Genomic DNA, 27,924 nt, shown 5'->3' with positions numbered 1-27,924 from the left:
TCCGCTCCCACCACGACGAACCGTTCCACACACACGCCCCCTTTCAAACGCAGCTTACCCCCCACCCATCCAAGATGTCTTCATTCACTGTGTTCTATCCAGAAAAGGCAGTTCAAATAAAGACGAAGAGTCAAGTCTCTCTTAGTGAGAAAGTACGCTAACCAGTCCCCTCAAGAAGGAAAAAGCGTAAACGGCGCTCGTCGCTTATGTACAGCTTTATTTGCAGTTTGTTGGAACCACTGGGAACAGTCGACAGGTACACATGACGCTTGTGGAACAGGACTCAGTCTGGGGCTCCTTCCCACCGGGTGGCTGAGGAACCGTGGCCACGCCGGGCCGGGCTCACACCCAGTGCTGCCCCGCGCTGAGCGCCGCGCTGAAGGTTCGCAAGGCCCGGTGCGTGCCTCTCACGGCCAGGAGGAGCGACCCCGCCTCGGCCTCGTGGCCGGCCTCGCGCAGGTGTCTGGCCAGCCCCTCCGCATCCCAGGGCCCGCGCCGCGGGCTGGCCAAGAGGTGCTCAATGATATGTGGGTAGAAGGGAGTGGAGATGCACTTCACCAGCAGCCTGGCGTCCAGGAGCAGGGACAGAAGCTCTTGGTCACAGTTTGAGTCATTCACCTTGAAGAAAGAAGACAGGCAAAACGTGAGCGTGGCCTTGCCCAGTTCTCACCAGCGGACTCACCGCGCACGCCCTCCGCTGGCTGCTACACACTGCCTTTCCGCCTTCGACGTCCTGAACCCCCTCGCCTGGAGTAACGGTGCTCACGCCGGAGACGGTCTCTGCCATCACACACATGGGCTCGCACACGGCTCCCCTGCAGCGTCAGACACGGCCATGTAGCAAGAACCCTGAGTCACGGCAACAGCTACCAAATATGGAGCGCCAGAAACTGCCAACCGTGTGCACGTCTTACCTCCCCGACTCGTCCCGATTCGACCTGAACAGTCACAGGGGAGGGAAAGGAGGGGTAAGGGCTTTGCCTCACATTGTGGCAGGTCAGGGAGTGGGGACAGGAGCTGTATCTAGGTCAGTCTCGACTTCAAAGCCTGGGCTTTCAACAGCGGCATTTACCAGCTCATTGTTTCACCATGGTCCATGTCCCAGAACCCCAAACCTCTCTTGTACGTAGACCCATATCCATCAACCCCACTGACGGAAATAGGGTCACGGACAGGAGGGCTGTAGGCTATTCTTGCTTCAGCCTCTAGAAAGCTCAGTACCAAACGTACCTTTTTAAGTTTTTTTAGAAAAGATTTCTTTTAGAGGAAAAGAGAGAGCTTGAGTGTGCAAACCCATGGGGGGGGCAAAGGGAGAGAGAATCTTCAAGCAGATTCCACGCTGAGCACAGAGCCCGATGTGGGGTTCGATCTCAGGACCCCGAGATCATGACTTGAGCTGAAATCAAGAGTTGGAAGCTCAACCGACTGAGCCCCCAGGCTCCCCTTTAACACATTTTTATGTAGTTTTGGAGACCAATGTAATGGGGCCCGTTTTACCGGCTCTTTCAGCTTGGATATCCTTTGTGTTTCTTCTCTCATCTTATCTGCTTAGTCTCTGTATGGTTTTCCATGGCTCTGACACTTAGCTTATGCTTTTCTATTTAATATTATTGTCTATATTTTTTTGTAAGGAATCAAGTCAATGTTAATCACACTCAAAACTCTAAGCCCCTCCAACTAATCTTTGACAAAGCAGGAAAAAACATCCGGTGGAAAAAAGACAGTCTCTTCAATAAATGGTGCTGGGAAAATTGGACAGCTACATGCAAAAGAATGAAACTTGACCACTCTCTCATACCATACACAAAGATAAACTCCAAATGGATAAAAGACCTCGATGTGAGACAGGAATCCATCAAAATTCTAGAGGAGAACATAGGCAGCAACCTCTACGACATCGGCCGCAGCAACCTTTTTCATGACACATCTCCAAAGGCAAGAGAAACAAAAGATAAAATGAACTTACGGGACTTCATCAAGATAAAAAGCTTCTGCACAGCCAAGGAAACAGTCAAAAAAACTAAGAGGCAGCCCACGGAATGGGAGAATATATTTGCAAATGACACTACAGATGAAAGACTGGTATCCAAGATCTACAAAGAACTTCTCAAACTCAATATGCGAGAAACAAATAAACAAATCATAAAATGGGCAGAAGATATGAACAGACACTTTTCCAATGAAGACATAATGGCTAACAGACAAATGAAAAAAAGTTCAAAATCATTAGCCATCAGGGAAATTCAAATCAAAACCACACTGAGATACCACCTTACGCCAGTTAGAATGGCAAAAATAGACAAGGCAAGAAACAACAATTGTTGGAGAGGATGTGGAGAAAGAGGATCCCTCCTACATTGTTGGTGGGAATGCAAGTTGGCACAGCCACTCTGGAAAACAGTGTGGAGGTCCCTTAAAAAGTTAAAAATTGAGCTACCCTATGACCCAGCCATTGCACTACTGGGTGTTTACCCCAAAGATACAGACGTAGTGAAGAGAAGGGCCAGATGCACCCCAATGTTCATAGCAGCATTGTCCACAATAGCTAAATCGTGGAAGGAGCCGAGATGCCCTTCAACAGATGACTGGATTAAGAAGTTGTGGTCCATATATACAATGGAATATTACTCAGCTATCAGAAAGAACGAATTCTCAATATTTGCTGCAACATGGACGGCACTGGAGAAGATAATGCTAAGTGAAATAAGTCAAGCAGAGAAAGACAATTATCATATGATTTCTCTCATCTATGGAACATAAGAACTAGGATGATCGGTAGGGGAAGAAAGGGATAAAGAAAGGGGGGGTAATCAGAAGGGGGAATGAAGCATGAGAGACTATGGACTATGAGAAACAAACTGAGGGCCTCAGAGGGGAGGGGGTGGGGGAATGGGATAGACCGGTGATGGGTAGTAAGGAGGGCACGTATTGCATGGTGCACTCGGTGTTATACGCAACTAATGAATCATCGAGCTTTACATCAGAAACCAGGGATGTACTGTATGGTGACCAACATAATATAATAAAAAATCATTAAAAAAACAAAACAAAACAAAAAACCTGTGAGCCCCTCATTTACATCGGGGTGTCACAAAACAGCTTCATGATGGTTCTTCTTAATGTCACTGTGCATTTTTAGTAGTTTTGGTTGTAGGAACCTCAGAAATAATGTGCCATTCAAAGCCAATTAACTCATGTGTAGACCAACTACGTTATACAACTGAACACAGTGTGGTCTTCCCGCATGTTCTGTGACAAGAAGGAAAGGCTACTGAAGATGAGGTCAACTGTATCCACTAACTTCAAGAATTAAAACAAAAGCAGTTCTGGAAACAGGAATTACTGTCCATTGTCAGAGAGCATCTATCCTTCCTGCAACCTAGCGATCCTTTAAAACCAACATAAACGTCGACTCAAGGCCATCTTTGGGATGACATTTTCCCTAAATCCCTGGGTTAAGCTGATTCCTCCTTCCTCCACCCTCCGTGGCCGTTTATATACACTCCTCACGTGGTCGTCACCTGTAGGCCTGTCTCCCCCACCAGACTGGGGGCTTCTTGAGGGTACAGAGGTTTGAGCCTCCTTCTAGTCCAGCATCCAGTTTAATCAACATTTGCTACACGGCTGAACGATCCTACATTACTGAACGTTGTCACATTTTTATAAACCGTGCAAGCATATGATAAGAACGCTCTCTCTGCAGAGAATCTGAATAGAGCAGGATTCTAGAATTGCAGGGACTCTGTCAACCCTGGGCCTCTCCCTCTGTCAGCCCGCGCACATGCAGCTCCCCCACCTTTGGCTCAGGAAGACACTTGAGTTGAACTCAATTTAGGAGCTTTTGTTCTTTTTCGTTTTTAGAGGCTAGATGGTAGGAGGGGAAAGTGGTAGGAAGGACCAGCTTTTCTGCAGCAAGGGGCATGGGTGCTTTCAACACTCCCACTGGGGGCTGCTGAGGGGTTCGGTGCATCTTCTTGCCTTCCGGCTTCCCTCCTCCTCCTCCCGCTTCATAGTGAGGGGACGAGAACCTTGACCCCATGCAGGTGCTGCCCCCACCATCACCATGTCTACACTTACGGGGACGGCTGCCCATGTGCCACCTAGGACTTTGTCTCAACCCTAAAGCACCCCTTTAAGACCGCTATTATCTCATTTGAGGAATGAAGAAACCCATCCAGTGAGGTCAAAGTCACGTGCCGAATGCCACGTGGCTGCTAACTGGCGAGGGGGACTAGCAGCCCTCAGCCTGGCCTAGTTTACTTGTCCAGTTTGTTCGCTTCCAGAATATGGCCTCCTCTAGGGCCCAGATCTTTTCTTTGTTTACCCCTGCATCCCCAACGGCCAGAATAGTGTTGCCACATGCTAGGGGCTCGGCAAGACGCGTGGGATGAATCCGTGGGTGAATGAATAACCCTACCGCTCTCACCCCTCCCCGGTACGCAGCTGCCTCCCCGCACGCATGCGCACACGCACAGACAGGGCGCCTGAGTTACTGTGCGTGTGATTGTTCAGTTCGCCCTTAAAAAGAAAGAATCCTTCCACCTAGCCCTCTAGGAGGGAACACAATGTGTGCCAGGATGCTCCAGGCAAATGTTTGATAAAATGTACACATAAAAGGCTCAGCATCCAAACACTGCAGGGCAATACCTTCTTTGCGGCCCTGAATAAGTCTTCAAGGCTAGGACACCTTTATTATTCTGTTTACTCACGAGCCCTCCCTTCGGGGGCCTGAAAGTCTCCGAGAAAGGGAGTGATGGATTTTTCCAGCTCGAGGAACAGACAGGGGTTCTGTCAATGCCTGCGGCTGCTGCTCCTCTCACTCCCGTCTTCTGTTTGCTTTGCTCCGGTGCAGGGCATCCGTAAAGTCGGTTTCCTCTGGATGCGCCCAGCCTCCCAGAGAGCTGCCTGCGCTGGCGGGGTGGGAGTCCACGGCAGGCGGGCAGGGACAGGGGAGGCGACCGCCCTCTAAAAGCTCTCTATGTACTCCCGTGGCTAAGAAAGCCTAAGGCAGAAGTCGTGGAAATCAGATACAGAACTTCCCCTTTGGCCCCGCCGTAGGATCCCTCAGGAAAGGCAGAGTCCGAGATCGCTGACCTCCACTGAGCTGGGCAGTGGCCGGGCCAAGGTTGGGGGGGGGGGGGGAATTTTGGTTTAGCATCCTGTGATCAGGTGCTGAGAAAATGGAAGTGGCTGAGCTTATTTCCTTTCTCTGACCTTGCACCAGGTTCCAGCTCTTTGCAAAAGGTACAGAAAGGCCAGAGTATACTTTATAATTGTCACGCACAAGGAAAATACTGCACCATTATTTTGGGCATATTTGGGACACAGTAGAAAATGATAGAATACAGAAAGAAAGATGGGCTTTGTGGGGACTTGTTCCAAAAACTGCATTTTAAAGAAGAGGAGCCTGAGGGTCAGAGAAGAGATGGATTGCCCGAAGTCACTGAGCACCAAAACTGCTTCTCTCCCCACACCAGGCCTCCTGCCTCAGGGGCGCCAAGGCCGGCTGGGTGGTCCTCCTCCGCAAAGCAGAGCGCCTAGCGCCCAAGCCTTCCCGGGTTCGACTGCCTCACTGCTGAGTCGCCAAAGTAATTGGTTAAGCCTCAACTTTTCTTCATTCTTGTTTTTGACCAAAATTCTAATTTAAGGCACTACAAGTCTGGTACTGTCTTACCACCCATTACTCTTAACCTACTTTATTTTCCTTTTTGAAATTTAAAAATAAAAAAAGTAAAAATAGTTTGAAGAAACAAATCATCAATATGTGGACCACCAGAAAATTACTTTTTCCTCCTTTCTTCTCCAGTAATTCTCCATGTGCACAGATTTTTTCACAATCATACGGTATTTGCAGTCTACTTTACTCATGATATGTTAAAATTTTAATGTTTTTACAGTTTTCATTCTTAAAAATTGTAATGGTACAAAATAGTCTACTGAGTGGGGATAACAGTTATTTAACTTCTCTTGTTAGGAATATTTCAGCTGGTTTTCAATGTTTGATATTATTGAAGTACTACCAATGAATTTTTTTATGAATGTGCTTTCTTGGACTCACTCCCGAGGGATGAATTACTAGAGAGGCATTACCGGGGTGTTCCGGGACAAACTGTGCCTCCCCACCCCCGTTCCCATGTGGGGTCCTCACCCCCAAGGCCTGAGAATGTGACTACACTTGGATAAAGAGCCATTATAGAGGCAATTAGGTTTAACGAGTCAGGTGGGTGGATCTTAATCCAATCTGACTGGTGTCCTTATAAAGAGGAGAGAACACACACGTAGACCAAAGGGCAACCCTGTGAGGACGCTGGGCAAAGGTGGCCGTCTGCAAGCCAAGGAGAGAGGCCTCAGGAGAAATCAATCCTGCTGACATCTTGGACTTCGGCCTCCATAACCCGGGGACAGTAAATTTCTGTGATTTGAGTTGCCCAGTCCCTGGTGCTTTGTTACCACAGCCCACGCACACTAATACATGAGAAAGAGGACCTGAAGCCTTTTGGGGCCTGGACGTGAATGCGAGCGCAGCCATAGTAAAGTCAACCGTCCAGTTTACGGGAGGAGCACCCGTGGAAGAGTGTGTCAGTTTCACTGTAAACGTCTCAGCTTTGGTGGTTATTATTTTGAAAACAAAATTATTTTGCTAATTTAGGAGATACATAATGATACTTCTAGGATGCTATAATCTGAATGTTTATTTGCAAGGACCATTTTTTGCCATGCTATTTCCTATCATTTTTATTTTTTCTTGTGGGAAGCATCAAATCCTTTGCTCCTTTACTAGAGTTGTTACATCGTTCTTTACGTGTGAAAGAGTTCTTTGTACAACTTAAATATTAGCCCTGATTTTAGTTATAATGAACATTCTAACTGTTTGAAATTGTTTTATTTGTTGTTTTACAGAAGTTTTAAATTTTTACATTATCAGGAAAAGAATTATTCCTTTATGATTTTTTTTCCTATGGCTTTAAAGCTTAGAAGTTATAATTCTTCAAAGGATCTGATATATATATCTTATGTGTATATATATATATACACACATTTTTTTCTGACTTTCAAAAATATGTAACTTTTTAATTGATCAAGAATTACTTCAGTATATAGTCTATGGAGAAACACACATCACTGACATTTGCTTGACTGGTGCTTTCAGAGCTTGAGGAAAAAATATGTTCTATCATTTCTGGACTCAGCTGGATGTTTGAAATAAATATGAAACAAGTCCAGGAGGATTAGTTGATTTAATTCCTCTGATTGAATAACTTTGAATTCGAGTGAAAGGCAGTCTGGTCTTGGGAAGAGAAGACAGACTTTGGGCTAGAGACCAATTTCTTATCCTGGTTTCTTTGCTGAACAGCTGTGTGACCTTGTTAAGGACAATCTCTCTGGGCCCCAGATTCTACATCTGAAAAACAGACCGTCTCTAGGGGCTGCGATAACCTATGCTTTTAAGTGCCCAGCACAATGCCTGGTGCAGAGTTCAAGTTCAGTAGATGGCCGAAGTTATTACAGCCCAAAAAATTAGGCATGAAGCACGTTCTAGAAGGGGAGGGTGTGCCCATATCATAAAATGGGTAACGCTTGCTATCTCGGTCACTGATTATTTCTTCTGTCAGTAATTAATTTTTGAGAATAAATGAAACTTTGCAGATCTTCGGAAAAAAATCTATTAAAGCACAAAGTGCTACTGTCTTCCAAGTCATTAAAATGTTATCTGCTTAATTCCGGTTTCCACAACAGGTAATGAACCTTCTCTGAATTAAAATCTTTGATTTTATGGATCTATACCAAACGAAGAGTAATTATAGTAATGAGGTAAGCTGAAATTCCAGTCGCATAATGTATGCAGGGCCTCATTCCAATTACTTTAAAGAAGATTATTTAATATTATTTCACTGTTTACTTGAGGACAGGATATTTGTCTCATTTTTACACATACTGCTACTAATAAAAGTTATTAAACACCAACTACAAGGGCAGAAAAATAAAAGGGCAGCACAATTGTATACTTGGATAAGAAAATCGCCCACAGGCTTTCTTCTGTATTCTGTTTATTTGAATGATATCCAGACTCCACTTCTCAGTGGAAGCACCAGTCCCTCTCCCGGCACGGAATTTAACAGCATACCTCTTCTGAAACCAAAACGAGGACAAATCATCTAACTTGTGCTCTAACAACGGAAGAGAATCGTCGAAACACCAAGCTTGATCACCTCTATGACCACAGCAAATGCTGCATTGAGGGCCCTGAGTCTGGTTGGTTCCACACTCTGTACCCACCTCCCTTCCTACTTTCATTTCTTGTGCTGTTGTTTCACATGTGAATCTCCCCATAATTCCTTGGAACATACGAATTTATTTTACTTCATCTTCACAAGCATCCTGCCCACTCCTCACTCCTGCACCCAGTACCAGGCTGTCCACTGTAAGTGCAGCCTAGAAATCGAAGAGATTAACCTACAGGGAGTGAGCTGCCTGTCACCAGAGGTATCCAGCTAAGAACTGTGTGAGAAGGCAGTATGGAGGGAGCCCTCCAGAGTGGAAGAGACTCTCACTAAGGAGGTACTAGTTGGAAACCTGGACAGAGTTACAGACAGGACAAAGAAAGGGAGGTTTCTCGGTTCTCTATAACGACATTAATGTAAAGATGCGTTTCTGAGAATCTTGAAGCCTCTCCCTCCAACCCAGACACAGGTGCCCTGTAAGTTATGTTGGTAGGTTCCTGGGCCTTCAAGGCGAGACGAAAGAGAACGAGAATCACCAATACTAAAGCGTGGGCGACTCTCCACGCAGGCAACTAATCCCGCAAGTCCATCGGGCGGGGCTAAGAACAACATGTTCGAGACGAAGGTGAGCTTTGTCTGGAGGTGCTCTCTTACCACGAGCTTTATCAAAAACCGGCAGGGAGCACCCTGGGAGGTGGTGAGCTCCCGATCCCCCGCAGTGCTTGCCCAGGACCTCGGTGTCTGAGCGGGTCTGAGAAAGGAAGCCCTGTGGTAGGCAAGTTGTTAGACTAGCTCTGCCCGAGTCTCTTTCAGAGCTAATATGACTCAGATGCTTGCAGCAATTTCATTTCTCTGCTGAGAGAACCCTTTCCAGAGAGAACCCTGTTACGCTAAAAGGAACGGCACGGTTGAGTGCAGGCTCTGAATGTTGGGGCCAGGGTTTCAGTTTCAACGCCAGCTGCTACCAGCTGGATGAGCCCGGGGTCTCCGTGTTTTCATCTGTGAAACTAGAAGGCGATCTTCTCACAAGATTGTTAAGAAGAGAAAGTGGGGACGTGCCTACCACCATGCCTGGCCAAGCGCTGGACCCAGAAAGATGGTAGTTATTATGAGCTTCAGAGAGAAATGCTTACGTAGACTGATAAGGTCTTATACCCTTCCTCTGTGACCCTGAATTGTTCTCCCACCAGGCATGGTGGTCCAGGACAGACCCTGAGAGGCAGGCTGCAGGCCGAGGCACTGAGCAGTACTAAAGAGAAGGAAGCAAGCCGTCAAGGCAGACGCAGCACAAATCCTGGAACTACTTCTCAGTACACGGAACCATGACGGATCGACGTCTGCTTACTCTGGTGAGTGACGAGTTTTACCCTGTAGGAAATACTCCAGAGAGGAGATCTGAACACAGCAGCAGGAATAGCTTTCTTGGAGAGTAAGGTTTTGGAGGTGAGCGCAAACCTCACTGAGGCTGATGGACAGAAAGCCCGACTTAACTTCGACTTGCAATTTTTCGACTTTAAAAAGGCGCACGAGCAACACACGTTCAGTAGGAACGTCACTTTGAATTTCGATTTTGGATCTTTTCCTGGACTAGCCACACGCAGTATGATCCCCTCTTACGATGCTGGGCAGCGGCAGCAGCCACAGCTCCCCACCAGCCACGCAACCATGAGGGTGAACCCCCCATACACTGACCCCCCTTTCGCACCCATACAGCCATTCTGTGTCTCTCCTTCAGTGAGAAGTATCCAACAAACTGCGTGAGATATTCGATACTTGATTATAAAACAGGCGTCTGCGTTAGATGATTTTGCTGTAGGTTAATGGAAGTGATCCGTGTGGGGCAGGTGAGGCTAAGCTCCGATGCTGACTAGGTGAGGTGTATTAAATGCATTTCGGACTTACGATATTCTCAACTTACGATGGATTTATTGGGATGTTAACCCCGTCGTTAGCTGAAGAAGATCTGCACCACGCAGGGTTTTAATGATTCATCAACGACATACTCTCTAAGAAAGACTTTCTATTTCTTCAGGAAAGAGGCTGCTGGCCATTTGTAAGAGGTCCCATGCTCAACACTCGAGGTCTGCAATGTCAGCAGGGCTTAGAGAAGGCAAGGAGTACCGCTGCTGGGGGAGAGGCCGGTACGATCTCGGGCATCGGCACTTGTGCACAACATCCGAGCGGCTGTCAACACTTACGAAGCCGTCAGCGTCTGACAACGAACAGTGAAGTAACACATGCGATCGGCGAGCAAGGGGGGGCGTTTTTCCACCTCGAGCCACACGCTGTGCAGGACCAGCTGCCTATCAGAGGAGTCCCTGTGCTGGAAGTTTTTCTCTTTTTATGTCCACAGGAACCCCCGTCCCTAACTGTAAGGGGGAAACTGAAGTTACTGATGAACTCAGGCCCTCTACTAAGGGACAGAGTGACGAGCAAAATAAAACCAAAAAAAAAAAAAAAAAAAAAAGCAAATGTACATATTTTCCACTGCAATACCACATAGGATTTAAAAACAGCTAGTCAGAAAAAAATAATTTGTAATAAAATAAAATAAAAACGGCTGGTCAGGAGTCCTACAAAAAGGCCACTGCAGCTCCTCCCTCAGCGAGGTGTCACACGACCCTTTAAAGGTGCTCGGGGGGAAGGATGAACTACATGATTCCTTATGTCATTTATCTAGCATTCTTGAGAGGACAAAGCGACAGAGAGGGAGAACAGATCAATAGTTGCCACAGACTGCTAAGGCGGGGAGGGAGAGGGTGGCTGTGGCTATAAAGGTCGCACGAGGGATCCCCGGGATGGAACTGTTCTGGATCTGGGATCGAGTGGGGGTGACACAAATCTCCATGTGACAGTACTGCACACAGACTCCCATCCGAATGAGGGCGCGTAAAACGACTGAAATCTGAGGAAGGCCCACAAACTGCATCCATGTTACTGTCCTGTTAGAACGTCACCCTGGAGCCATGCAAGATGTTACCGCTCGGGGAAACTGGATAAAGGGTATAAGAGATCTCGCTGCATTATTTCCTACAATTGAAGGCGAAGTTAAAATTATCTCAAAATAAAGTTAAAAATATTTAAGGACTGGAAAACTCTGCCAAACTGTAGCTATTTGGAGGCTGCACCAGGTCAGAAGATACTCAGCATTTTTGTGAACACATTTTAAGGTCACAGATGGGTTAGCCTAATGGGAATAGTCAATCCCAGGGCGGAGAAGTTACAGTTAAGTCTCACTACCCAATTCCCACAGGTGAGGGTCTCAGTGGCAGGTAAGTGACTCATCTCAGCAAATGACACCTCTGGCTTTGATTTTTGCATCTGAAGGCCACAGAGGTTTTGGGTGTTATCATCACAACCCCAGGAAAGCACTCACAGTCTGCAGGGCGATTTCAAAACCACGGAGTTTTGGCACAACGCTGCACATCAGACCAAAGTGGTTCAGAGGTGAATCAACACCGTTTAAAAATGACTCGGGCGCTGTTAAGGTTCCTACTTGGTTTCTTATTCTGATAGCCTGTGTGCGCGCGCGCGCGCGCGTGTGTGTATGTGTGTGTGTGTGTGTGTGTGTATGGGGGGGTCGCGTAGAGGGCGTGGGGGGGTCTGTGGCGGGTGGTGGGTAGCAAAGCTAGTTAGCAGTTAGGGAGCCCCAGTTCTAGCTGCAGGTCTGACAGATGCATTGGAGATGAAGAATCTTTAAAATAACAACTAATACACTTGCCTATGGAATTTAGGGCCACATGGAGAGCTCTATGCAGGATGAATATGGAGAGGCGATGTATAATACATCACTTTTATTCTCGAAGAGGCCCATGGCAAATTTAGCGGAAATACCTAAGCAGAGACACTAACACAGTGTACAATGGTGGTGAGGAAAAAAGCTCTGAAAATATGCAGTCTGATTTTCTTCCGTTTTCCCCTTCTTCCTGATTTCTTGGATTTATAATTAAAAAAAAATAGGCTAAGGGGAAAAAAATCCTCTGTAATTCTTAGCTTCTTGTAAATTCCCAACGTTACGCAATGTTTATTTTAGCACAGATGGATGGGGGGCTACCAGCACACGGGTCCCCTCCAACTCCCTACTTCTGTCTAGTCTCCAGAGAGGCCCTGCTATGATCGATCTTCAGTGATAATGAAGGGTAGTCACAAAGTCTTTACAGAATTCAGAAATATATCTCAATAAATAAATACATTAGACTTTTCTCATTTTGTTCATTATGACTATTTCCAAATGTAATTATGGTCTACGTTCTGTAACCATATACCTAACTTTCTGTATCCATTGTCATTAAATCTCTTCACCGTCTTGTTTGGCAAGTACCTTCTGCTCTAGAATTCTCCTCCCCATTCAGGTCCCTGGAAAACATCCCCTTACATTTTTGTGAAAAACTCACATGCGTGAGTATACCGACACACCTGAAATTGTGTGTGTGTGTGTGTGTGTAGTGTGTGTGTGTGCAGTGTGTGTACACACTCACAAAACTTCAAATGAAAGAATGATCTCCCTATAGAAGGGTTTCGGTAAAGATCATACAACACAAATTCATTAAAACACAACCCTGAGCTATCTATTCCCAAAGTGTAAAATTTTAAAAGGGAAGTGAAAGTTCTTCCTTAATCATGATAACAAGACAAGCAGCCTTGAGGGAGAAATCTCAGGCCTTGACTTGAGTATGTCATTCCTCAAGCCAAGACACCGCTTCGATGGCACGTTAGTTTGCCAGAGGAAAAGAGCTTGAGATTTCAGACGGTGCCAGGAAACATTACCTGCAGCCCCCGTCTCACCTTTAATTAGCAGGTAACCCGACACCTACATCCAGGCACAGAAGCCTGCCCGAAGCGACAAATTCCTTCGATCCAAATTTCAAGTGGCAAGGACAAGTCCACTAGTCCTGGGCTGCTTTGACATTTCCTTATAGGGACGAATACCCTGGCTTCTCTAGAGAAACTGCTTCATTATTCAGATTTGTATTCTCAGCACATACACACGGAGTCTGGTTCATGGGAGGAGTTCAGTCCATGTTTATAAAATAAACAAATATTTACTTCTCAGACAAAACAGAAAGAACTATTGGGGTCAGAGAATATTGCAGATCAAATGGTCTGAAATAAATCATGGCTATTACTTATGAGAATGACAACAGGAATTCATTTCTCGGCAACACAAACAAGAGTCAATCCCCCAGGAATACCTCGACGATAGCGGTGATGTGCTCCAGCGCCACAGCGCGAAGGCTCTCCTCCTGGCTCTCGAGGAGAAGTTTCAGGGCTGGGAGCAGCAGGGACTGGCTGAGCAGCAGTGAGCACAGCTCCTTCACACCCTGAAACCACAAGTACAAACTGTGAGCGAGGAGGCAGGAGGCACTCGGTATCCCAGGCGCTATTCTGGTGGGGTCTCTCTCCACACCTTTTTGTATGAGTGTTGTGTGTCTGTGCGTGTGTGAAGCACACCCGGGCCACACTGATTTAGTGTTTGGTACCTGCTTCCTTCATTTCACGATAGAGAGTAAACATCTTTCCGAGCTAGCAGATATTCACCTGATATTCATCAGCTATTGCATGTAATGGCTGCCTAGTAGCCCCCTGGATACAGGACTGTGTTCTGTTCTCCCAATCTCTCAGGAGCCCTAGCTTCCTCACCAGCAAAACGGAGGTAATTATACCTACTTTGCAGTTGTGTGTGTGTGTGTGTGTGTGAATAAGTGTTAATGAATAATAACACACAATGCTCAGCATCTACTAGACACTTAACAAACGATAAAAATTATCACCAATTCTTAATATTATCAATAATATCTAGTCCTCTGCAACAAGAAAAATCAGCAACTTAAATATTTAAAAGCCTGTTTATAATTCTAATGTCAAGGTGAACTGAATGTTTCACGAAAACTATCTGTGGTCCAGAAAAATGAAAATGTATTTGGATCTCCACATATGCATTTGAATTTTATTCTCAGCGCTTTATTATCCTAGCTGAACCTGTCATCAGAGAGCAGACTTTTATATAAGATAACAAATGATAATCCTTCACAATGAAAGTATAAGAGAATAGACAATAAATTTGCAAGCTCTTCCTCCCTGTCAAGCTCTATGCTCCCCCGGTGCCCTAACTAGCTATAACATAAAGAACAGAACATCTGGACCAAGGACCAGACATTATACAAGGCACGGGTTGTTTTTGAAAGAACTGAGAAATCACTACCCACCCCCGCCACCATGGCACTGATCTTTCTCCTGTACTACTCCAACCGTAGCATGACAGAGAAGAAAAACTCAAATTTATGACATTTTCATAATTTCTTTCCATTATTATCAAGCGTGGATAAAACAAGAAGCTCCTATTTAAAGCCCAGGATAAAGGCCTCTTTGGTATTCCGCTCACAGTAGTGTTTTTACCTTTCCCCTTACTGTGTCTCTGCTGGAAATCAGCAAAGCCTTCAGTTGCAGATTGGAAGGTCCTTCTACACGCACTGTGTGAAAATGATCAATACCGGCAGCGTAACAGGTTTGTAAAGTGTGTACTTCAAACATCATGGATTCTAACTCAGAAAAGTGCTCTGTGTGCCCTAAAGCACACAGTCATACAGAGCAGTCTAACCGAGCATCTGGGCCAAAGAGAAATGCAGATTTGTAATCTGGGATGCCAAAACCTGCAGAGAATATTTGGGGGGATGAAATACGAACTCCCATACATGACAATTTCACACAGCTGTCATGCACCAACTTGCTTCTGTCGCCCTCCTCCTCCTGGAACGTCCCAGCAACGCTCCCTCACCTGCATGTTTCTCAGACAGCGCTGCCCAGGAGACCTTCCGGCCACCACAGAATGTTCTGGATCTCTGCTATCCCACATGGCAGCCAGGAGCCGCATGTCGGCTAGTGAGCATTTGAGATTTGCCTAGTGCAACTGAGGCATGCTTTTAAATTTTTATTCAATTGTCCTTAAGTTTAAATTTTAATAACCACACATGGCCCGTGGCTATTGCCCTGGAGGTGAAGCAGCCAGCACGTGCTGAGCTCCTGCACACGTCTGGGTCTGCGCACAAGACTTAACCTCTGCTGCTTCTCTGTCTGATGGACTGCTGTTGGTTCTCGGAGCCTCTGCTGAAAAGGGCACAGGAAAACCCCAACTCCTACAAAGCCACCTCTGGTTTCCCAGGCCCGGGACTCCTACGTTCCCACTATACTTCGTAAATATTTCCTACATTCTTGTAACTATTCATTTGTCCCTCTGCCTCACTTGAGGGCAAGAATGTTTTCCCTTCTCTATATTCCAAACTTGCTTGGTATATACTATACCTTAAAATATTTGTATACGATTCCCTCTCAGCTCTCCTATCTACTCGTTCACGAAGTTATCAGTAATAGGTAAACAGGTATTTCTCAGCACTTCATGATATTTAGACCAAGCACAGCACTTGGTTGACCTTAACTTTAATGACAACTTTTATCAAAATAACCTGGATACACTTTGGAGCAGGCAAAATGGACAGACGATGGTGAAGTATGTTTGCCTAACTGTCCAGGACAGGGTACTACAGGGACTTACCTTTTCCTTCATCCCTGTTTCCTGTCCCCTAAGTTCCCATATTTAGAGGGGTTTTTTTTTTCCTTCATGACTCTTTAGAATGCCTTTATGTCATGGCTGCTGTTGCTCATGATACTTGCTGACTTACGGCCATGATGGCTTTGCTGATGGACAATATTACCTGAAGGATAAAATCAAGGACATCTAAGAATGGAGGAGTGCTTTTTGAGCTACTGAGTACTTTTTATCTCTCAGCTAACAGTTACTGGCTAAATACTCCATATTTAACTACTATACTAGGTTCTCTGGGTAGTTTCCCCTCTGTTGCAAGAAGACAGTTTATCAGGAGATTTATAGAGGGATTTTGGGAGCTCTAAGAAAGGTCGAAGTAGCAAAGAGAACCATAAAACACCCTATAGGCACCTTCCCAGCTCAAACGTGTCTAGCCATCAAGATACAGAACAAAAGGCCTTGAATGCAGAGGAACAGGTGTGTCTGGGCCCAAAGCCAGGCCAGAACCCTGCGGACTGTGATATATGGTGATGCCCCGAGGCACAGTTCCTGTGGCTGACGGTTGTCAGGGAAGTAGCACCGGCCCACCAACGGTCTTTCTGTCCTTACACAGCCCTCCTGCTCACTCTGGGGTAGCCTGTGCCCAAAGATGTGGCAGGGCCTTCAGCAGGAGTGTTGGGCAAGGTGCACAGGGATGAGTGTCATCTGATCTGAAAATCAAACTCCAGACATTATCAAAAGTACCTCATCCATGAGAGAAAACAATCATATTGAGATTTAGAGGCTGGAGATAGTTAGGCTCACCAGCTGGGGGTCTAACTCCCATCCGCCTGACCCACAGCCCCTGTGACTCGAGTTCACGCCGCGCCCTGTGAATCCGGGATCTTCAGCGTCGGCCATAAAGAGCTGGAACTTGGGAATTTTAAATCTGTAAATGCCAAGAATCTGTTCTGTACCAATTTCTCATTCTGAATATCCCCTGTTCCTGAGAATGTTTCATATATTGCCATGGATACAAGCTAAGAAGAAGGATACAGAACTTACAAGACCGTAGGACATACGACCTATGAGCAACATTGATTTTATCCTTCTGGTAATATTTTCCATCAGCAAAACCAGCATGACCAGGAGTAAACGAGTACCAGGAACAACAGCAGGAATCACATAAAGACCTTCTCAAGAGTCATGAAGAACAAAAAGAATCTCTAAATATGGGAGCTTAGTTGGGGGGGGGGTGGGAAATGTGGAAGAAGCAAAAGGTAAGTCCCTTTAAGTACCCTGTCCTGGCCAGTTAGGCACACGTACTTTATAAACCATAGAGTAAGGCAACCAAAGGTACTGGCTTACAAAAAAGTGAGTCATGGATAATTTTCCCACCACGGTGATATTAAACATTATGCAGTTCTGAAATTAGACTGTGTAATTTCCAAATGCAGTAAAATAAACTTAACAAGACATTTCCATTTCTTAATTACAATGTTCCTTCCTTTGTAACAATTTTAACTCACATTTGAGCACAGTTAACAATCAATAAAAATAGTACATAACATTGGCAAGATTCCTTTAATCATGGCATTCTAAGACAAAAATCTACGTGTACCCAGTTAAAAGACAGCACTGAGGCAGCATAAGGAAAAATAAACAAAAGTCACTGTGTCGACACAACTCATTTGATAGTAATTACCTCTTGTCTCATCAAACTGGAACAGAGAAGTGATAAGGACCTACTTCAAAACGGGGTTTAATCCAGTACCTCTCTCCCACCCTAAGAGAACTGTGGACCTATGGAAAAGTCGTGAGTCGTGTGCTGCGGATGCAGTCCTAAACAGAGAGCCTCCGGTCATCCTCCTCAAAGACCTGGGGACCTTGAGGAGTACTCAGAACTAGAGTCCCCTCGGAGATCACACAGTCTAACTCCCTGTTCCAGAGGCCAGAAAAGGGTGGTCTGGAGTGAATGGTACTTTCCTCATGAGCACAGATCATGTATGGCCCCGTGTGGAAGAGGATGGTACAATCCCATGCCTCGCCACGGCTCGTGCTGCTGTTGTATGTCTCATGCCCCCTGCCCTTCAGGTGCTCCCAGTCCCAATGAAGAGGAGAGGCAAGGAGATCCCTCTCCGTGGTGTGTGAGTAGTACTCTGATAGACGCGTGCGTAAGGCACTGTGCTATCCATCCTGATTTCTCTAAAACTCTCAGGAATCACTGGTCCGATGATTCTGGGATCAAGCAGGACCATTGCAAATAAAATATTTGTCAAAGTGCCTCAAGCTGGCCGTGAAAGCGTATTGGGGAGCTGAATCTTTACAGCTATTTAGCTTCTCATTTAATCACGGACTCCTTCTTTTAAAATAGCAAATGCAAAGCATCACTTGTTATTCATTAGTCAATAAAAAAGAACAACACACTTTTCCCTCCGTGTCCTAGAAGGTCGCCCCCTGAACTTCAAATACAAAGCTGACAGTGCTCCGACTGCTTTGGACATTCAGATGTTATCACCCATCGCCGGGGGGATGAACGCTAACACACATAACTGTTACTGAACCTTGATCACGAAGCCAACAGTATGTGGTCAAGGTCAAAGATGCCACGGCCATGTTCTTAGCTAACTTACATTTCCTGCCTCAGACCTAACTGTAGTAAAACCAAACTGATGAGGCTACTGAAATAAACTAACTTCTCCAGGTAATTATGGCGATCCTAACTCTCTTCCACCTAAAACACCGATAACCTAGGCCTTACACACTACAGGGCACTCTTGAAGAAGCGCCCGAGGGAGGGGGAAAATGACAGTAAAACTTACACAACTACGTAAAACAGACATTCCACATGCAAACAGCTCAAGTGCAGTAAGAGTGGCTCCTCTGGAAGGATGTACTTTCCCAGCATTCAAGCAGAGCTCCATGTGGGGCCGGGTCCGCCATTTGTTGCCTGAGTGACCTGGAGCAGGACCTTTGCTCTCAGAGCCTCTGTTCCATCAGCTGAAACATGAAGGTCAAGGAGCCTCCTCCGGGTGGTGGCGAAGGTTAAACCAGATGGTGGGAGTGGGAGGCCGAGAGTGCCAGCAGATGCCAGTCGTCACCATTACCCAGCTTGCGACCCTAAGTCACGTTTCCTCAGCTGAGGTTCAGCAGAACTGGTGGGGCCCTTCTGGCATTTGGTTCTGATCTAACAATGCTGATCTCAGCTTATGTTAAGGCCGTCATTACGTAATATACTACTTACCCTGGTGGGGACAGTAAACTGCATTGAGTCCCCACTCAGTGTAGTATGTTGAATCCTGCCGGGGGTGAGAGAGGGAAGACACAGCCGTGGTTCCAACCCTCAGGGGCTCACAATACAGCACAACACATCACAGGTAAATAAGTAGCTGATAGAGGCAAACCACACACCATGGTATAAAGGGAAGTTGTTTCTGGTGGGGGTGCCTTAAATATTTTATAGAAGAATTTTGTCATTCTGGTAGCTGGAAGACTTCTTTAAATGGATGAAATATTTTAAAATTCAATCAGAAAACACTTAGCCAGTCCCTCATTCAGAAAACAATTCATTAAATGTACATTCCTAATGAGAATCTTTTCCTTGACTGATTACAGTGAGGATTCGAAGAATCATATTTACAATTTTATTTTCAAGTTTATCTCCTACGTGGTTGAAACTTGAAAACCAATTAATCAATTTAGTGCCATTATCCAAATGCTTACATTTAAGACATGTAAGAATTGCTCAAACAATACACTGCTGAGATCGGATTCACAGGAGGAAGCTGTAATTAATATGTGCTTATTTGAGAATGTACGAATTTATATATATATATCCAGCAAATACCTCTGTGACAGCCAAATTATGGGATCAAAGAGAGAATGACGGTCAAAGTGGAGGTGGCTGAGTTTTTCCCACGTTGACAGAGAATCCGTATTGTGGTTATGCAATCTTACGATGACGGCAGAAGGCACGTCACAAGGAGAGTGGCTGGCTACCTGCCGAGAGGGGCGCTGGAGCTTACCGTTACCAGCTGGCCCGAGACAGCACATGGGCTGCCTCCCAAGAGCCCTGGGCACGGGAGCTTGAGTTAGACATAAAAGGGCACCCAACAGGAACTGAAGGCTGAATGACACCCTGGGACTCGTAAAGGGAATAGGCTTCAGAGCTCCAAAAGAGAGAAAACTACCTCAAAGCACCGTCTCAGCACGGCTGTTCTTCAGCTGATCTATTCCAAATTATGGGCTTTTACCTCCTGATAACTTAAGCTACGTGTTCCTCAAGCACAGTCACTGACTCCGCTTCTCATAAAGAGTTTGGATAAGGGAAGGGATGCCCCCCAGGAAACCACTTGAAATAGCTGCTCACCTCTGCAGGGAGCATCTGCTTGGTGTTATATAAAGAGCGGCAGATTTTCAAGACCTCATTCCCCAGTCCTTCCTTGTTCTCCACGGTGCACCTGGTCAGCATCACCGTCGCCAGTCTCACCCACGGATTGCTGGTTATGCTGGTTCTGAGGGAGAAAAACGCGAGGCATTGGGAAAGAATGACTGATATTGTAACAACTGGGATGCGAAATGTTAAGAAAGAGAAGAAATGGCACCTTACGAAGTAAGACGCTTTTTGGCAAACTGCAATCACAATCCAAATGATGTGTTCCTGCAAGTCCCTCTTGTAGAAAAGAGAACATCTTCCAGAGAAAAAAGAGCTTGCTGGGGCCTCAGCAGGTGCCCAGCAGCGCGGAGGCCATGGGCGGACCGTCAGAGCACAGGCGGCCCAGAGGCCGGAGCTCCCGTCGGGCTCACAGGCCAGCTTCCTGGCTTCACACTTGGGTGAATCAGGGAAGTCAGTTCCACTCTCAGCCTAGACGTTCAGTGCCAGGGAAGCCATGTAACCTCTCTGGGCCTCAGTTTTTTTCATTCTGAGAAAGCAATTTAATGTTTTCCTTACAAAATTGCTTTATTCAATGAATGATGTTTGTAATTGTGCCTTCTCAACAGCAGGCACATCTCACTATTTACCACCTAAATACTGGCTTTTGTTGATCCTGTGATTAGGACGAGGACTCGGGGGCCCGGGTAGGAGTGAAGGACAGGAGGGGCAGTGCACAGCGGAGGTCAGCGTGGGAGCACAAGCAAGCAGTACAGAGATCACACTGTGCCCTTCAGACAGTTTCCTTCTTTTTTTCTTTTTTTTTTTAAAAGATTTTATTTATTTACTTGTCAGAGAGAGAGAGAAAGAGAGAGAACATGAGCAGGGAGAGGGCCAGAGGGAGAAGCAGGCTCCCCACTGAGCAGGGAGCCTGATACGGGACTCAATCCCAGGACCCTGGAATCATGACCTGAGCTGAAGGCAGCCATTTAACCGACTGAACCACCCAGGCGTCCCCAGTTTCCTTATTTTATAGAACTAACAGCATACCAGTTTGCTTTTTGTTTTCCTTCTCTGGATGTCACTACCCCGTGTTTCATACAAACATCACGATTTACAATTCCAGAGACAAGTTAAGGGTCCATTCATTCCATGGCCCCGGGAACAGGTTACCAATTTTATTTACAATGCTTTTTAATAATTTTACTATTTATAAGAGTCTGTGGTCCGAGCACAGCACTAGATTCTAGACACTGAACACCTAAGGTAGTTCTTCCCTTGAAAGGACTTCATTCCTTGCCCCCTAAGAAAAATGTCAAGTGTAACAATGACAAAGGGACTCACAGTACTAGCCTTTGGCAAAGGCTTTCTGTCTCAGCTCAAACTGACACTGTGTGAGGACAAAGACTATTGCTTATTTCAAGGTACGAACAAAGCTCTGAGAGGGTCTGGAGGACTGAGGAGTCTTCTTACACTCAAGGACTCACCCTCTGCTTTTCTCTTTCAAAGTCTGAATTCCCCTCTCCTGGGTTTTTGCTAACGGGCCTCCTCATTGCAGCGGAACCACTAGCCTGCCGAACAGTGCACCCCGACGGGCCGTGCAGCTTTGACAATTATCAAAACATATTTTTCACCAGCCAGTTTCGATACACTGGATGAGAATTATAAATCTCCCATAAGTACAAATCTATTATGCTTTTCATGCATTTTCCTACAGGGGAATAAAACAAAAAAATCCACTGGCACAAAAACAGACAGAGATCAATGGAACAGAAAAGAGAACCCAGAAATGGACCCTCAACTCTATGGTCAACTAACCTTCAACAAAGCAGGAAAGAATATCCAACTTAAAAAAGATAGTCTTGTCAACAAATGGTGTTGGGAAAATTGGACAGCCACATGCAGAAGAATGAAACTGGACCATTTCCTTGTACCATACACAAAACTAGACTCAAAATGGATGAAAGACCTAAATGTGAGACAGGAATCCATCAGAATGCTAGAGGAGAACACAGGCAGCAAACTCTGTGACCTCGGCCACAGCAACTTGTTGCTGGACAAGTCTCCAAAGGCAAGGGAAACAAAGGCAAAAATGAACTATTGGGACTTAATAAGATAAAAAGGTTTTGCACAGCAAAGGAAACGGTTGACAAAACCAAAAGACAACCGACAGAGTGGGAGAAGATATTTGCAAATGTCTTATAAGATAAAGGGCTAGTATCCAAAATCTATGAAGAACTTACCAAACTCAACACCCAAAGAACAAATAATCCAATCAAGAAACGGGGAGAAGACATGAACAGACATTTCTCCAAAGACATACAGATGGCCAACAGACACATGAAAAAATGCCCAACATCACTCGGCATCAGGGAAATACAAATCAAAACCACAATGAGATACCAACTCACACCAGTTAGAATGGCTAAAATTAACAAATCAGGAAAGGACAGATGTTGGTGAGGATGCAGAGAAAGGGGAACCCTCTTACACTGTTGGTGGGAATGCAAGCTGGGGGAGCCACTGTGGAAAACAGTATGGAGGTTCCTCAAAAAGTTAAAAATAGAGCTATCCTCCGACCCAGCAGTTGCACTACTAGGTATTTACCCCAAAGATACAAGGGTAGTGATCCAAAGGGGCACCTACACCCCAATGTTTATAGCAGCAATGTCCACAAGAGCCAAACTATGGAAAGAGCCCAGATGTCCATCGACAGATGAATGGATAAACACACACACACACACACACACACACACACACACACACACAAATGGAATACTACTCAGGCAGCAAAAAAGTGAAATCTTGCCATTTGCAACAATGTGGATGGAACGAGAGGGTATTATGCTAAGTAAATAAGTCAGTCAGAGAAAGACAATTATCAAATGATCTGACTCACATGTGGAATTTAAGAAACAATAGAGGATCACAGGGGAAGAGAGGAAGAAAAACAAGATGAAATCAGAGAGGGAGACAACATATAAAAGACAATCATAGGAAGGCTTGCTGGAGGGGAACAAGGTGTGGGAATGGGGTAACTGGGTGATGGATATGAAGGAGGGCATGTGATGTAATGAGCACTGGGTGTTATATAAGACCAATGAATCACTGAACTCTACCTCTGAAACTAATAATACACTATATATAATTAATTGAATTTTAATTTAAAAAAATTTAAAGAGAAAAGAAATTGAAACAGAAAATTTTAAAATATTAATTCATTAAAATAACAATAAAATGTATGACAGTCATATAAATCATACTATTAAAACATCTATATTTTACAAAACAAAACAAAAATAAATAAAATACCCAAATTCGTTCTAGTAAATTACATGAGGATCAAGCAAATTTCTTAGTTTTTAACTTTACTGTGTTAACCGGCAACATTCAATCATGTCACACTATCTTCCCTTCCTCCTGCCTTTCCTGCTCTTTCTCCCCTCCCCCTTTATGGGGGGGCATTATTCTGGAAGTGCTGAAGTCCTACATTGGATTATATGCCAACCAAAAAAAGGTACTAAAAAGTACTTTTAAGAACCAATTTCAAAAGTGTCCCATCTTAGAATCTCTTGTGGTTAAAACACCAATTTGGGCCAGGAAAAGATCTGAAACAGATAACTTTATTTGACTTACCCTCAGATCCCCTCTTGGATGGAGACATGGCTGGTAAGAGGATTGGTAATGGTCTGTTTTTATTCTAATGATTTCATAAAGGAGTTATTTATTTATTTATTTATCAGAGAGAGGGGCGAAGACAGAGCACAAGTGGGGGTGGGGGGGGGCGGCAGGCAGAGGGAGAAGCAGACTCCCCGCTGAGCAGGGAGGCGGATGCTGGATTTGATCCCAAGACCTGGGATCATGACCTGAGGTAAAGGCAGACACTTAAATGAATGAGCCACCCAGGTGTCCCTTAAAGGAAGTTTTTAAAACACAGGTTAGCATTTACAAATTTCACTTCATACTGGCTATAAAAGAATGTACCTTTAAAAAATAAGATTTTTTAAATCTATAAATGCATTACATGTTTAAAATGCAATAAATGTCTTAAGTGAAGCTGGTTTTATTTCTTGTGGGTAAGTGAGTGATTTGAAATGGTCACTGTTCTAAAAGTACAAGAAACTGTAAAACCACAGTAAACTAACCTACTAGACGGGGTTGTACTTTTTGAAAAATTCTCTTTCGACCAAGAGATCCAGTTTGAGGGCATGAGGAAATCTACAATGCAACCCTAATCATTTGCTAAAAAAGCAAAGCATTCCTGACAACCTAATTAGTGGGTCCCACATCTACTGCACATTATCATCACAGACGAGCTGGTTAGAAACTGATTCCCAGGCCCCGTAGAGAGAGCTGGACTCAGCGAGTCAATCATGGGAGACTGCTTTTAACGAGCACTTGGGGTCCTGGGGCAGCTCTGCCAAGACAGCCGGGACCAGACGGCAATGCGGCTTCAATGCACGGTCACATGGAAAACTGAAGGTTTTATGACATGAGAGCCGGGACAGCAGCGTTTCAAACAGCGAAGGTAAGAACTTTATCTTGAAGACTACATGTCTGCACGGCATCCACGCCACAAATGATAGAGATCCAAGAAACTTTCTTCCCCCTTTCTATAGACACTTGGACACAAAACAAAAACACCATTCTCTTTGGTTTGCTTCGGAAATTCCTAACACTCTCATCCCAGGGTGAAGGTCAAGAGCCTTTGCTAGATGTTCTTTAGGAGTGCTTTAAAAATTGCTCATAGACTAATTTATCTTCAGGAAGCCCTCCTTCTATAACTTCCGAGGCCCAGAGATGTGCCCTGGCCTCGGCAGCATCGGCTTGCTGAGCACGGCAGTACAAGACGGGGCGGGGAGGGGAGGGGAGGGGGACAAGCAGGTGTTTGAAACGGCGCACGGGGGCTCCTATTTCTTGCCAACGAGGAGCAGCAGTTCATGACAGACAGCATATGTGCTCAGAGGAAAGCTGGCCACCTCTTCCAAAGGAATCCTTGGCTGACAGCACAGGGACTGCATGGCCACTGCATGCAGCCACGAGTGGCAGCTGTGAGCTCAGTGGGACATGGAGGGTGCAGGGGCGTGAAGGTGGCCAGGCGTCATTAGAGCTCCGCCTCCTCCACTTACCAGCCACGGGATGCCTGAAGTCATCTACCTTCTGAGTCTCCATTCACTCTTCTGTAAAATTTGAGAACACTGCCTTCTGGGTAGGTTTACTGAGTGAATTGATAATATATGTAAATTGCACATAACATTGTGTGTCCTCAATAAATGGGAATTATCAATTTATTCCATATGGATTCTCAAGTCAGCACTGCAAGCTGTGTTAAAAGAGACTCAAAACATTTCCTGGTGAAAATACCAGAATGAAATTATTTTGTCAATATTATAAATCAGATATTTTTTTTAAGATTGTATTTATTGGAGAGAAAGAGAGAGAGAACAAGCAGTGGGGAGGTGCAGAGGTGGGGGGGAGGGAGGGGGAGAGAGAGAGAGAGAGGGAAGCAGAGTCCCCGCTGAGCAGGGAGCCCGATGCGGGGTTGGATCCCAGGACCCTGAGATCATGACCTGAGTCGAAGTCAGACGCTTAAATGACTGAGCCACCCAGGCCCCCCAAAATCAGATGTTATGACTAAGCATGCTCTGATATTTTTGAGTAAAATATTTGCAAGGAGAAATGGAAAGAAACTGCAATATTTCAAATAAACAATTTTAATTTCTGCTAAAGGCTAATACTGATTTCACATATTTCTTTTCATTGGCTCTTTTGAAGGTACTTCATTTTTAAAAATAAAGAGCAGACAAAAGAAATCTAAGTTTTTGTTTATACTTACACGGAGTCATGTCTCACAGGTGGCCAAGCTTGCAAGAGCAAAACCAAGTGCTGAAATTCCACCTCTTGGTGGCTGGATTCCAGGAGTTCCGTGAAGAGAGAGTAGCGGTTCTCTTCATTCTCAATGTCAGCTATGTCCACCTGGAAGTGGAAACACACACTTGACACTGGTGGCAAAGGTTACTTCACTGGTTTACAGAAGAATTCAAATTTGATGATTTTGATTAAACACTCTTGAAAATTTTTACAATGTGTTGAGAGGAAAGGTTCAACACCACCACCCTCAGCTCCTCCCACCCCCTCAAATCTTCAGAACGCTCTAAGCCTCACCCAGTTTCAAACACTTACATTAAAAAATTGTTTCGAACAAATTACAGGAAGGTTCTTAATGTTCTTTACAAAAATAAATTCAAACAAGTAGAGGACTGGCTTATTGGTATTTAATATGTATTATGTTAAAATACAGAATTATTGTATATGAAATTATAACAGTTCATCATACTTAACATTAGCCAATTTTTTTTCATTTAAATCATCCTAAATACATTTCTACTCTTCATTTTAGTATTATTAATGCTAAGTCTTCATATAGTCTAGAAAATTTCTCTAATTTGAAATTTAAAAATTGACTAAAGTGCAATTGTCATAGGATTTTCATTACACATCAAAATAAAGCAAAATATCATTTATTTGCATCTCCATTTCTAACACGGAAGAAGTTTCGATCAAGTAAAGACATGAATTTGTCCTCTCATTGCGTAACTGAATGATACTTCCTTAACAGGGAGGCAGTCCTGAAACAAATCCCATCTCCAGCATCTGCGGATGACGGTGTTTGCTAGGTTCCGTTAGAAAGCAGTTTTCAATATAAAGGTAGCCAACAGCTGGTTTTGCTGTTCCCTAGCCTCTCTTAACACAAAGTCTCTACATTTGGGTACATAAGATTCAGATGATGGCAGATACCTTGAAAGGATAACGAGAATGGATGGTTACCTATCCATTCGTTAAATTGTCTGTACAGATGCATGTTTCCAAAGCATTTAATTTAGTGGCCATTCTGGCTCTAATCCCAAGGAGCCACCTGAAAAAGTCATAGCATGAATTCCGCATTTTCACAACGGTTGATATGTACTATGAAATGACTGGTCATCACTATGGTAAGTCCTGCTCATTCGGCAAGCTGACAGATCCTTCAAAACCTGCTGGAAAGCCCCGCGTCATTCCTCCATGGACTAATAACCTAAGAACAGTTTATAGTTTTTGAAATAATTTCAGAATCCAGGAAGAGTTCACCGTTACAACCGTTTTGGGTGGAGAACAGCACGGGTGTTATTAACCTCCCCTTACAGATGAGGTAACAGCCTTATCTGTCCTGGTCACGCGGCCAGCAAGCGGCAGAGCCACCACGTAATTTACGTAATTACAACCAGATTAGGATGTTCTGAAAACCAGAGGACTCAGTAAGCTAGACACACTGTGAAGTATATAAACGGGTGGTCTGATTGGGAGTTTGGCAATATGTTCTTGCCTACTTATAAAGAAACATTTTAAAAAAAATCTCAAACTCAAGACATCCACCTGTTTTTACCCGGCCTCCCACCTTCAATTCCAGGCTCAGGCGCCCCGCGTCCACCACGCCACTCCTACCTCGGGAACTTTGATCGGTTTTCTCTGCCTGGCATACACTCTCTGCAGATATCTGTAGGGCTCATTTGCGTATTTCCTTCAAATTTCTCAAATGTCACCTCATCAGAGAATGTGCTGTGTAACTGCCCTCCTCGGGTTGCATTCCCCTCCACCGTCTGTCTCCCTTACCTCGTTTTATCTTCCTTCTTAGCACTTACAAGCATGTGACGTATTATCCACATATTTGCTCATTGTCTTTCATCTCCTATAACAATGGAAGCTCCTTGAAAAGACTTCCGTTTGTTCACTGGTTTATCCTACTACTTCAAATAATGCCCGATGGACAGGAG

General features: G+C 44.8%; 1 protein-coding gene across 1 annotated transcript in view; it reads right to left on the bottom strand.

The window, feature by feature from the left end:
• Nucleotides 1–200: 200 nt before the first annotated feature.
• NBAS (NBAS subunit of NRZ tethering complex) overlaps nucleotides 201–27,924 on the bottom strand; it is a 339,918-nt gene continuing 312,194 nt past the window's right edge. Inside the window, exons 49-52 of the mRNA XM_045807103.2 lie at nucleotides 25,950–26,089; nucleotides 20,111–20,255; nucleotides 13,415–13,543; nucleotides 201–618 (exon numbers count right to left, since the gene is read on the bottom strand). Of these exons, the coding sequence (XP_045663059.2) occupies nucleotides 343–618; nucleotides 13,415–13,543; nucleotides 20,111–20,255; nucleotides 25,950–26,089 (690 nt within the window). The 3' untranslated portion in view covers nucleotides 201–342. The remainder of the gene's footprint in view (nucleotides 619–13,414; nucleotides 13,544–20,110; nucleotides 20,256–25,949; nucleotides 26,090–27,924) is intronic.

The sequence above is a fragment of the Ursus americanus genome, chromosome 7 (assembly GCF_024610735.1).
Source record: "Ursus americanus isolate L20-20 chromosome 7, mUrsAme1.1.p, whole genome shotgun sequence".
Lineage (NCBI taxonomy): Eukaryota > Metazoa > Chordata > Mammalia > Carnivora > Ursidae > Ursus > Ursus americanus.
Note: the sequence above shows the minus strand (reverse complement) of the source record. Positions and strands in the feature narration are given on the sequence as shown.